Source organism: Saccostrea echinata, unplaced genomic scaffold (genome assembly GCF_033153115.1).
Source record: "Saccostrea echinata isolate AGI-Se365-2 ecotype Australia unplaced genomic scaffold, CSIRO_AGI_Sech_v1 ptg000002l, whole genome shotgun sequence".
NCBI lineage: Eukaryota > Metazoa > Mollusca > Bivalvia > Ostreida > Ostreidae > Saccostrea > Saccostrea echinata.
Window position 1 is genome coordinate 11708039 of NW_026889751.1, and position 13132 is coordinate 11721170.

Below are 13132 nucleotides of genomic sequence, written 5' to 3' on the forward strand. Positions count from 1 at the left end.
AACACTTGTAAAGTGAAATTCCCTTGTCCGATTCATATCTTGAAGTAATGCTATACTGTATTTATCAAATGAATAATTTTACAAAAAAAATTCTTTCAAAATTATTGGGATTTGTTTTAAATTAGGGATCAAAATTTCTGAGGAGCAAGTAACAGTTATGTATAATTTACATAATTCAAAAAATAGTGATACTTTGAAGTCATGCAGTCTAAACAAGCATAAAAGAAAAAGGGAAATGCACAGTTTTCAAATTTCATTTCCCTGGCATTTTTTGGATTTACTTATACCCATCTGCAGGTTAACATGATTTCATAATTTAAACTCATGTCCATTAGATTGTAGGAATATTAGTGACACTGAATGCTTTTCTTTTTGATAAAAAAAAGCTTTGGAAGCATAAGCAGAAGATGCACTTCATATGACAACAAGAAAAAGTACATTAGCTTAGTTTTTAAAGATAATAAGTGAAGTCAAAACATTGAAAAAATATTTTATTCCTTGGTGTATGGGATAACTAGTTATTTGCTGCCAGTAATATCGTATGAAATGATGCCACTGTGATTTTCCTCTGCAATAGACTCCTTGATTCCTGAGAGGTTTTCTTTGGTTTTATCGAGTGATATGACGGTAGACCCGTATGCTGAATCACCTTTTGGTATATCGAGCATAGTATATTCTGTCTGAGCCCATTTTTGTTGTTGTCCAGATCCAAACACAGAGTAGAAAATAACAGCAAATAAATGTACTGATCCGGTGATGAAGAAGATTCTGTACCAGGAATGTGCATTCTAGAAAGAAAACAAGATGTGTTTGTGAAACACTGATGCCCCCGTATGGCAGCTTATGGCGAAGGTTAAAGTTTCTTCAAATGCAAGTCAAAATCCAGGCCAAAAGATAAATAATGTTGATACCCAAAGAAAGGTCTTGTCTCGAGGAATACACCTGTGAAATTTGAATGACCTAGATACAACTGTTCAAAAGTTATGGCGAAGGTTAAAGTTTTTTAAATAAAAGTCAAACGTCAAGGTCAAGGTCAAAGTGGTTGGTATCCAAAGGAAAATCTTGTCACAAGAATTACATATGTGAAGTATGAAAGCCCTAGCACCAACCATTCAAAAGTTATGGCCAAGGTTAAAGTTTTTCAAAAGTAGGTCAAACTCCTAGGTCAAGGTCAAAGGGTCAAAGTGGTTGGTATCCAAAGGAAGGTCTTGTCACAAGGATTACATATGTGAAGTATGAAAACCCTAGCATCAACCATTCAAAAGTTATGGCGAAGGTTAAAGTTTTTCAAAAGAAGGTCAATGTCAAAAGGTCAAAGTGGTGGTTGGTATCTAAACGAAGGTCTTGTCGCAAGGATTACATATGTGAAGTATGAAAGCCCTAGCTCCAACCATTCAAAAGTTATGGCAAAGGTTAAAGTTTTTCAAAAGTAGGTCCAACTCCTAGGTCAAGATCAAAGGGTCAAAGTGCTTGATATCCAGAGGAAGGTCTTGTCACAAGGAATACACATGTGAAGTTTGAAACCCCAATCACCAACTGTTCAAAAGTTATGGCCAAGGTTAAAGTTTTTTACAAAAGTAGGTCAAACTCCAAGGCCAAGATCAAAAGGTCAAAGTTGTTGGTATCCAAAGGAAGGCCTTGTCACAAAGAATACACATGTGAAGTTTGAAACCCCAAGCACCAACTGTTCAGAAGTTATGGTCAAGGTTAAAGTCTCATGAAATTTTTCAAAAGTAGGTCAAACTCCAAGGCCAAGGTCAAAAGGTCAAAGTTGTTGGTATCCAAAGGAAGGCCTTGTCACAAAGAATACACATGTGAAGTTTGAAACCCCAAGCACAAACTGTTCAGAAGTTATGGTCAAGGTTAAAGTCTCATGAAATTTTTGCAAAAGTGGGTCAAACTCCAAGGTCAAGGTCAAAAGGTCAAATATGGTGGTACCCAAAGAAAGGTCTTGTCACAAGAAATACACATGTGAAATATGAAAGTCATAGCTCCAACCAATCAAAAGTTATGGGCAAGGTTAAAGTTGACAACAGACAAACAGATAAACAGACAAACAGACAGACAGGACAAAACAATATACCCCCGGGATCTTTCGATCCGGGGGCATAAAAATTATCTATCATTCATAAAAAAAAATATGTTTGATTTACAAATTATATTTACTGTTATGACAATTACGATGAGGGAGATTGAAAACAGGTGCGTGGAATCTTGTACATTTGTATCACGTTGTATAATCCACCGTTGTCTCATTTATTTTAGATTAAAACAAGTTTAAAAAGGGTTGTAGCTTGGTATCTGTGAAATGCTTTTGTCAGGTAACGGGGCATTTTAACTAGAATATTACATTTCGCCCGTGATTACATTATTTTCAGTTTTATATTAAGCACTGTTAATAAAATTTATTCTGGAAAATAATCGTGTAGTAAAAAAGTAATTATTTACCTTCTCTCTGAGAGCTCCAGCAATCGCTGTACCAATAGCGGCCCCTAGCACCCCCGACCTCACTATACCCGTCAGAACACTGGCATATTGAGGGGCTAAGTCAACAGGATTTACTTTAAAACCTATAATAGAATTATTAATATATTTAGTCAAAAGAATGTGGATGAAAAGAATGTTTATGAAATATGAAGATAAAGAACAGTAGTCAACCTCAAATAAAGTAACTCTGAAATGCTGTTACTGAACATACTTGCAATAGACAATCCCGCAAGTCCCTCCGCAACAACTATGAGAACAGCGGCTGCGGTGTAATCTCTAACGAAACCTAGAGCTAAAATACACAACGCCTCGCATCCGAAACCTTAAAGATATATATGAAAATATTTAGGAACATATTTGTTATTTGTTTGGACGAATACAATCACACGGTTTATTCACCACAAATAAATACCTACCTATAACGAGAGAAAATTTACGCCCAACAGTAACGGAGATTTTCTCTGTTTTCACTAATTTGTCAACGAAGATTCCTCCAAATACCACAGACACGGTCATAAGAATTGGAGGAAAGCAAGTCAAGAATCCAATCTGAGGAGAGAAGAGGAATGCAATTTTTTAACACGTTACCTTTAAAATTAGTTTAAACATTATTAACTTAACGTTCTAGATGCGTTACTCATAAATCTTTGATACTTTCGATACTAATTTTAATCACTTGATGAATATAATATTTCCTCTTTACCGTTGATACATTAAGAGCAAATGCATCCGTAAAATACTGAGGTATTTCGAAAATGATCATAGCAAAGACCCAGGATCTTGTGAAATTTGCCAAGTATAAGGCCCAAACAGGAAGTGACGTCAATAACTTTCTCCAAGGAACACTTTTAGCCTTTGGAAATATAAAATACATGGGTTTCAGAATAATATAGATTTATTGAGAATATTTTCTTTGATCAGGATAAGTGTTCATCATAATATGAAATCTTACAAGATCTGAAGAAGACTTTAAGATATTGGAACCTTCTTTCTCAAATATTTCCCTCTCCTTTTCGCTCAGTGAGGGATGCATCAATGGACTGTCATATACCGTACAAAACCAAACAAAGGACCAAAGAATACCCAAACCTCCTGCATAAAAAAGTGTACATTTGTATTAAAATAATTTAATTCTGGTTGTAACGCATCGTTTGATTGGATAAAAAATTTACTTGATATCGTGTAAACTATGTTACCTACGTCACAACGACTTCTCATAAACGTCAAAAATGTATCAGGCGGATTTTTGCCTGACGTTACATTTAAATTTTGTACAAATTAAAGTCACTTTTAAGGACAATCATTCTTATGAAAATTAGATTATAAGGTTCACGGTTTATGAAGCGTAAACTTCCCCAAAACAGTTAATACCGTATAAATTGGGTAGATATTAATTCCAATCCTTAAGATATTTGAATATTGTTCATTTCTGTTGGCAAAGAGTAATCTTTTGTAATTATAAACCCTTATTTTGCTTCAAATGAAATTGCCTGCAAATTCACCAACAGAGCCTAAGCGTTATACCATAGATAAAGAGTGCAGAATTCCAGCTGACATAACACGTTGTGGTTCCCGCTATAGCAGATCCCATAGATGCGCTCAGGTAGATACCTACAAGGTATTAGGATTATAGTTAAGATGTAACATTCTCACGGGCAACTCTAGAAAAAAAATATAATATCAAGACAGTGTGATTCTTCCGGTATCTCAGAAACAATTTCTGACAGATTCTGCATGTAAAATGATAAAAACAAATCCAAAACTGATTTCCAATTATTTTTTTTTCAATTACTCTCTCAATGAAGTACGATATGAAATGGTTTAAAGTGTTAATTTATCTTTAGTGGTCACCTCTCCAGTTGATCTATACCACATCAAAAAAAGATTTCATATATACTAGTATGTGTCTTGTCTGGTTTCTGACTAAACAATGTGTACACAGGTCACGTGCTACCCACAGTGTTGGTTTGATGACGCAACCTCTATATATGATTGATTGTATGTTGTTTTACGTCCCTTTCGAGAATTTTTCACTCATGAATATAGAGACGTCACCATATACCGGTGAAGGGCTTCAAATTGTGACCTTTTACTCGGCACTCAGGGCCATTGAGCAGTGAGGGATCTTTATCGTGCCAACGCCTACCGTGACACGAGGCCTCGGTTTTTAAGGTCTCATCCGAAGGACCCGCAACTTTCACTTCAAAGTGCCGAGCGCATGGCGAAGGAACAGTTGCTACCCCTTTTTAACGACTTAGGTCAGTCGCGGCCGAGATTCGAACGACCTCCCGATCACGAAGCGAGCGCTCTACCGACTGAGCTACCGTGAACGGTCCAATTTCTATATAGTTAATGCTGACTTAAATAAATCTTCAAAGTATAATTGCTTATTATAAAATATCTTATATATTTAGATGTAAGGGATTTAAAAGATCATATTTTTCTTTCCTCGTCATAATTGTGCAAATTTAATATAAAAGGTGAACTGAAATTGAAATCTAGCAGGGACTATATTTAAGGCGGAACGGCGGCGTATGAAAATACCTCCTTTTCTGCTTCTCAAAATTACTACAGAACAATGAATTTAGGTAAAATATTTAAACAATCACAGACTTATAGAAATTTTCTCTTGAAACTAAATTTAATAATAATAGGCTAAAGTTTTAAAATATATCAAATAAATATGACTTTCCAAAAAACTACAAGCTTTTTGAAAGCATCAAAGCTTTTGAAAGCATCAAAATTTAATCTAAGTACAGATTTGAGCAAAACATCATTAAAAAGTGTTGTTTTTTTTCTCTCTTACAGTGTAGTAAACGGTCAAAACTTTTTGTCATATTTTGTATCTTTATATGACTACTTTGCCATATCAGAAAATAAGAAAAATTTAAATACACGAAGCATATAAAATTAACTAATATATCCTAAAAATTTAAGAGAAATAGAGAAAATTGGGATTGACCAATATCTATTTTAGGTGAATCATCTGTGTCAATTTGGTAGTATCTTCTGATAGACCCTAGATAATTACATCTTTTTTAATGCAAAAAGAAAAAAAATAATCTTTTGAAATAGAAGAAGGCATCACATGATTGGCAACAGTAATTTTTTTTTACTCTTAATGTCAAGGAAAAAGATAATGACCTTGACCAGAATATGCTTCTAAAATAAAACGGTCAAATTTAATCTTTTTGATACCATCTTTTAGACATAATGTTTATTGAATCTATGAAAATTTCATGAATTTTTAAATACACGAAATATGAGAAGAATCCCCCCCCCCCTCAACGTAAAATTAAATATCTATATTTATGAATTTTTGAAGAGACATCTGAGTGACTGAATTAAAAAATTAGAATACCAGAATACGATAGTCCCACCATTCTTGCTCGTTCCGATTTTGGGGCCCAGGAGGACATTACAGCACCCATAGCAGGTTGACACGTGCCCTATGAAAATAAGTACCGATATTCAGGAAGATTTTTAAGAAAATATCATTTGATTACCAAAGTAGCAAAGCATCTTATATATTATATGTACCTCTGCAAGTCCTTGGATAATTCTAGCAGCATAAGCTATAATTGGACTGTACCTCATGAAAAATGCCATAATCACAAAACAGGACGCACTTATAAGAATGGCTCCTCCGAACACTCTAAAAAACAAGATATTAAGATTTCATAATTTATTTTGTCTTTACATTGTTTATTTGCAGAAAATACTTTTGAACTATTTTTCCAATATGAGATTTGGTTTTCATTAAAAAAAAAAGCATACTTTGTTGGAGAAAACCGGACAAAAACAAAATAGCATACTTTGTTGGAGAAAACCGGACAGCTAAATATCCTCCTGGCAATTGAGTTACTAAGTATCCCAGAAAATAAGCCGTGCTGAGATACTGCGACAGTGATACACTCCAATCTAATTGTAGGTCATTTGAGGTTCCATTTAAGGAGCACTTGAATAAAAAAGTGATAAAGAAGTAATCATGAATAATAATTGTAAAGAATCATAGAAATCCTGTTTCCGTTTTCTATAAAATTCAAAAATTATTTTAAAGAAAGTCTTTGACTACTTTAAAAAAAACCCAGCTACTTGAAATCATCAATTCCTTTGGGGTAGATTATTTTTGCCCCTTTGGAACTCTTGATGGATTCTAAAAAGATTCTGCTTTAGTAGCGTACGTTACGGATGGTAACCCCTAAATCCGCAAACTCTGGTCACCCATAAGCAATGATATTCCACAGTATTCCAGTATATTTATTCTCACCTTGTCAAACAAGGAAACACCGGTGTTGTCATTTTCTTTGATGACATAGACCATAACCATGGTAAACACTGTCCTGAAGCCAAAGAAAATGAGGAATCCAAGAAAGGTTAAAAAACCAACAATGATTCTCTTTGGGCATCCCATGACGCACGATTGAGCACACCTCTCCTTGAAAAAGAAGAAAAATAATTCAAACATCGAAAGTCGATCGGATAAAGAGATTTTGGACCCTGATTTGTGGTAAAAAGTGGTTCCAGCCAAAATTGATTTTTCTTTGTGATAGCCACCACCCTTTCCCGTTTTATGATTGTTGATTTTGTTGCTGTTGTTGTTTTCATTTTGTTTTTGGTCCAGTCTTTCAACAGAAAGTTTGAGAATTAATTGCAACAGTTACATTTAAATGCAAATTTGTAGGTAAACCATAGATGACACATGTAAAAAGGATAGGAAAATGTATGAAAGGGAAATCTATGAAATTCAAAAGTAAAAATTTTTTTAAAAAAATCAATATGAATTCGAAGTAACTCATTTGCACAACGTTATCTTCCTGTAACAGGCAGCATGTAAACAACATCCATTTAACAATTGTATTTGTTATATTTTTCTGTATTTTTGTAATCTAATCACATTTAAGTAAAGATTTGATTCATTTGATTCCAGCATTTTCAAAATAAACAACTCTGACTTACACATATCAATCCATCTCTACTTCACGTTATCGTGTAGATTATTCTTCGAATACATGCAATCTACGTTTTTGCACTATTTTTCATCTCCACTTGTGTTTCAATTCAATATACATGTACATGTATAAGTATAATGACTTAGGAGGCCAAGTGCATGTTTCCATAAGTATCTCAAACCTGTACTGTCAATGGTATTATTTTTTGTCAAAGTTAATTAAAATGGACAGAACAATAAATAGATCAATTTCTGAGTGAATTGTATGGCATGTCAAACTTTGCAATATTCGATCTTTTCCATCTGTATTGTATAATTTTCTATTTGTATTGTAAAATTTTCTATTTGTATTCTAAAATTTTTCATTTGCAGTGTAAAACTTTTATTTGTATTCTATGTTTTTTCATTTGCATTGTAATTTTTAGACGGTGGCTATTTCTGCTGTTTTTGGGCTATAAATAACAATATTCTCTTTAGAGAAGTGGACAGGCTTTCGCCTACATCCACTTCTCTTCGCAAGCCTTCATGTTTTGATTCTGGAAAACGTGTAAATCTCGAACCGGTGACGGTCTACACTTCAACTGACAATTCGTCTAAAATACGTCTGAATGTACGTAATAGACGTGTTATCTTATCAATTTTAACATAAATACACACAATTGTCACAAGAAAACTGACCTTTAAGTATTGTTAATCCATTTTCACAAGTTCTCCATCCCGGATTTAAATTATGTGCAAGTAACTCTTGAAGTATTCAAAAATCTCTAATTCGGATAAAAATGGAAACTATTTTTACAAAATAATAATGAAACGAGAGAAATCGTCTACTCTGTTTAAATTAACGAGACAGTATTTCCTCAAGTTTCGTTCAAATTCTTTTGATCTTTGTTTTGAATCTTTTTTTCATTTCTCGGGAAAGGTAGAGTTAATATCGTTTAAAAATAAAAGAAAATATTTTTAGTATTGTCAGTGAGGAAGTAATGAAGTATTTTTTAAGCTCAAATTTACATTTAAATTGTATTAAAATAGTAAAAATAAGTAAAGGTAATAATATTAATTTTGAATAATATGCTAAATCAAAAGTGAATTGTCCAAAACTTTTTTTGAACATTAAAATAAGTCTTCGCCAATTTTTCCAAATTATCCGATTTAAAATTTTCAATTTTTTCTAATAAGCTGTGGTAGATAAACATTAGTTTAAATCCGGGATGGAGAACTTGTGAAAATGGATTAACAGTACTTATAGGTCAGTTTTCTTGTGACAGTTGTGTGTATTTATGTTAAAATTGTTAAGATAACACGTCTATTATGTACATTCAGACGTATTTTAGACGAAATGTCAGTTGAAGTGTAGACCGTCACCGGTTCGAGATTTACACGTTTTCCAGAATCAAAACATGAAGGCTTGCGAAGAGAAGTGGATGTAGGCGAAAGCCTGTCCACTTCTCTAAAGAGAATATAAATAACAACAGTGTAAAATCACGGGGACCCTAGCGGCGATTTTTGCAGAGTCAAAATAATGAAAATAGGGTTGATTCGATGTTTGAAAATAAAATGCACATAGTTAACAAATACTCTCAAGTTATTTCAAAGACATTTTGTTGATGGGCACAAAGCTTAATTCCTGATATTTGCCGTTATCGATATTTCTCGCTTCATGAATATTCATTAAATTACGCCGACCTACAACTAATTCGTACACAGACCGACTCGTATATTCGTATGCAAACTACAGAAGTCACACAGCTTTTTTAACGTTATGTTAATGTAAAATTTAAATAATATTTATTAATAGTCTAAATATATTTAAGGGAAAAATATTTGAGAATAATGGTTTCACATTTTAACTTTGAAATCAAATAATTATAATTGCTAAACACACGCACGGTGGTTTCTAAGTTACATGTATGCGACAAACGGTAATAATTATTACGATACTCCATAATTATGAGATACTCCATGCTAGGAAAGTGTCGATCTCCAAATTTCTCCAATTCCAAAAGTACAATATGATTCGAGGACTGCACATTCCTTGTTCCGGAATTGCATGTTTTATAAATGTTTTATTTGAGACGTTTTGTGGAATTTTTATGCAATAAAACTTTAAAAGTTAACTGTAATTTTACGATGAATTTTGATTGTTTGAATTTCTAATATCTGTTGACGATAATATATTAGAAATATATATATATATATATATATATATATATATATATATATATATATATATATATATATATATATATATATATATATATATATATATATATATATATATATATATATATATATATATTTCGGGGGGGGGGGGGAAAGACCACGAGATCTTATCGATAATCAGTAAATAAAAGAGTTGTTGGAGGCAGATACGATGCCATAAAATTTGCAAAGTTTATTACGATTCTATCTAAAAAAAAAAATAATAATTATAAGCCATTGCCTAATTAACTCGGACACAAAAACTACTGAACGAATGCTAATTTATCAAAGTTATAATTAAAAAGACTGTGACGGAAAAAAGTTAACAATATATTTCATTCGTATTTCAAAATTCTAGCGTGCCTCAAATAAAATTTACCCTTTAAAAAGTGTTAAGAAAAAAGGTACTAAAATACACGTACATGAAATATTAGGATTTTCTTGCGAATTCAGTTGGCTTAATTTAGGTCAGTCTTCTGCGTGTGTTCACAAATTAAATTTCGTATTGCGCAATGACTAGCAGCAATAAGCAGGGTCAGTGCATATTAAGATTACGTATGAGAAATAGCATCGTCACAAACCACGGCCAAAATATACGATCTTCTCCCATTCTGAAGAGAGCTATATGCGGACTCCGAACCGTGGCTTGAGACGATGGAGAAATGGATGCTGACAAATATTTTGTTTTTCTTTTCTTTTTTTTCTTTTCGAACAATATATATCAAACGAAGAAGTAAGACTTCTGTACAATTCCTGGAGTCTTTCAAGCTTTTAGAAATAAATTAATTACAGTCAGGGAATTTGGCAAAGATTGGAATCCAAGGATAAAGTCTATTTCATTATCTTTCAGCATATGATTTATGATCTACAGTACATGGCCAAATGTGATTCATCATTTCCCTTTTTACCATATACTTTATGAAAAGTAAGTTTTTGTTAAAAAATATCGTGGGTTCAATTCTACTAAAAATTTCAAAAACTTTTCCAATAAGTTACGAAAAATTGTTCATATTTTCTTTTGGGGGAGGGGGATGCAAAATTTGATTATTGATCACTGAGTAAAGATTTGAAATTATAAAGTCAAAACTTCTAACTTCAAAACACCACGATTTCGTTACACATTTTTGTAAAACATGCATCTTAGAATAAAAATGTTCGGTCACTACATGAGTATATTAAGAACCTTGATTCCCTTATGATTTAACATTTAGGGTAAACTGGTTTTGACACATTTAAGCATTAATTTATGGGGAAAAATACTAAAACATGAGGATCCCAAAATCCATTATTTGAATATATAATTTCAATCTGTCCCTCATCCTTAAATATGTTTTCATTTTAAATTTGCAATTATGACTGTATACCACAATAGTACATACATTGTATAAAAAACTGAAATGATTGAACTTTCGTTTCTGGCATTCTAGCATAGTTTATTTTTTCTTCAAATCTTATTTTATAATAAACCTAATGTAAAAAATTTCATGCAATAAATCAACAACTCCAATTAATTCATGTCCTCAGTATACTTCGGCAATATAAATTGACTTATTAATTTACTTATTAAAAAAACATGTATCGTGAAAAAATTGCAATAAACTTTCATAATTTCCATCATATCATTTTACAGATTATTATAATATTTTATCTCATCCAATGCCAGTCGCCGTGTGGCGCAGTGGTTAGCGTTTAATCTAGAGTCACGAACATGAAGGAGTCGATCCTTACGTAGCGGGTTCGAATCCCACTGGGGGACGTGGAGACAGTTAAACCGAGGTCCCGTGTCGCAGTAAGTGCTGGTCAGAAAAAGATCCCTCACTACTCAATGGCCTGGAGTGCTGAATACAGATCTAAATTTGCAGCCCACCAACGGCAATAGTGATGTCTCAATATGAGTGAAATATTCTCGAGAGGGACGTTAAACAAACAAAATCTCATTCATGCCACCGTCTATCAGTATTTACAGTACTTTGATTTTATTTGTATTCAATAATTCTCCATTTGTATTCTATGATTTTTTACTTGTATTGTATATTTTTTTATTTGTATTGTATAATTTTCCATTTGTATTCTATAATTTTCAATATGTATTGTATAATTATCCATTTGTATTGTATAATTTCTCATTTGTATTGTATGCTTTTCCATTTGTATTGTAAAATTATACAATACAAATGGAAATTTTTAGAATTATCAAAGTAAAGAAGGATACAAATCGTATATAAATAACGTATTGTAAAAATATTTCAATACACCTAAAGTAACTTTTACGTCGATCTGCTAAAATCTTAGAGATTAATATGCTTTTGTTTAATTAACTCTGAAAGAACTTCATAGTAAATTCTCTCGGGGGGGGGGGGGGGGGGGGTATGTTGCATGTGGCTATGTGTAATGAATACCAAGGAAGCATGTGGCCAGAATTGATGATATGTTGACTTCTTTCTTTCACATTTATCATTTGAGTTTATTAACATCTGAATAATGACCTCCATATTTTAAATTTCCCATTGATTTGTCCTGTTTTTTTTTATTGTTGATTTGTCCTGTTTTTTATTGATTATTATTGTCATCCTATAGATTGGTAAAAAATGTTTCTGTTGCGATTACATGTAGTTCCCATTTTGACAGAAAATGTTGTCAAATGACTGGACTTAATTTATTTTGTTTATCGGAATTTTTTAAGCACGATTTTTTTTTTCAGACTAAAATTGCTCTACCATAAAAAGATCCCAGAATCCACTCTTGAACAATAATTTTAAAAAAAAAAACTCTGAAAACTTAAATTGTCGTAAAACTCAGTAGATACAGTTATATAGAATGAAAATTAATACTAATAACATTGTTTATCTCCAGCTCGATAACCAAAAAAAACTATATATGTATTCTCAATGTTAAAGCAAACGACCCTACTTGGAAACTCAATCTCATCATTCCACAAACATCAGCACAACTTCGACATTCTGTGTTGAACTGTACTAGCGCTCTTCCCTTTTAACCCATAAAAAGTTGTCCCCGTGACTACATCCCTAAGAGATTGATTTCGAATCGGCGCACATAACCCCACAAAACTGTCATTTCAATATTGTAATTCGCATCAAGCTAGATAATGTTTGAAGCAGGAAAAACATCTCAAACTTTCAATTCTTTAAAGAAAGAACTGATAGCATACAAACCTTGATCAGTTAATCAAAAGACCATTTCTTTGTGTGCTCAATAAGAGTATCAATAATTAATAAATACAGTGAGATTAAAATTTCAAAAGAAAAAGGAACATGGCTGAAGGCCATCTTTATATGGTTTCAGGTTAAAATGTAGAATAGATTGAATTTTTATGAATGGAATCAGGAAGATTACGCGGGAGTGTAATGTAAAAAGCGTGTTTATTAAGTTTTTGTTGTTGTTTGATTGGTTTAGGGTTTTTTTTCTTATTATGTTTAAGATTTATCCCCTGGTATGTTTATTTTTTATCCAATATAGAAATACACTGGATATAAT

At 32.4% G+C, this 13132-nt stretch overlaps 1 protein-coding gene across 1 annotated transcript; it reads right to left on the reverse strand.

Moving 5' to 3' along the window:
• Nucleotides 1-511: 511 nt before the first annotated feature.
• LOC133172650 (vesicular glutamate transporter 3-like) lies at nt 512-6901 on the reverse strand. Its single transcript, XM_061307592.1, has 11 exons — nt 6758-6901; nt 6303-6445; nt 6028-6142; nt 5849-5936; nt 4012-4098; nt 3440-3579; nt 3191-3340; nt 2904-3036; nt 2699-2809; nt 2449-2570; nt 512-788 (listed from the first exon to the last, which is right to left on the reverse strand). Exons 1-11 carry the CDS (start codon nt 6899-6901, stop codon nt 519-521), a joined length of 1503 nt encoding a protein of 500 aa, XP_061163576.1. The 3' UTR covers nt 512-518.
• Nucleotides 6902-13132: the final 6231 nt, after the last annotated feature.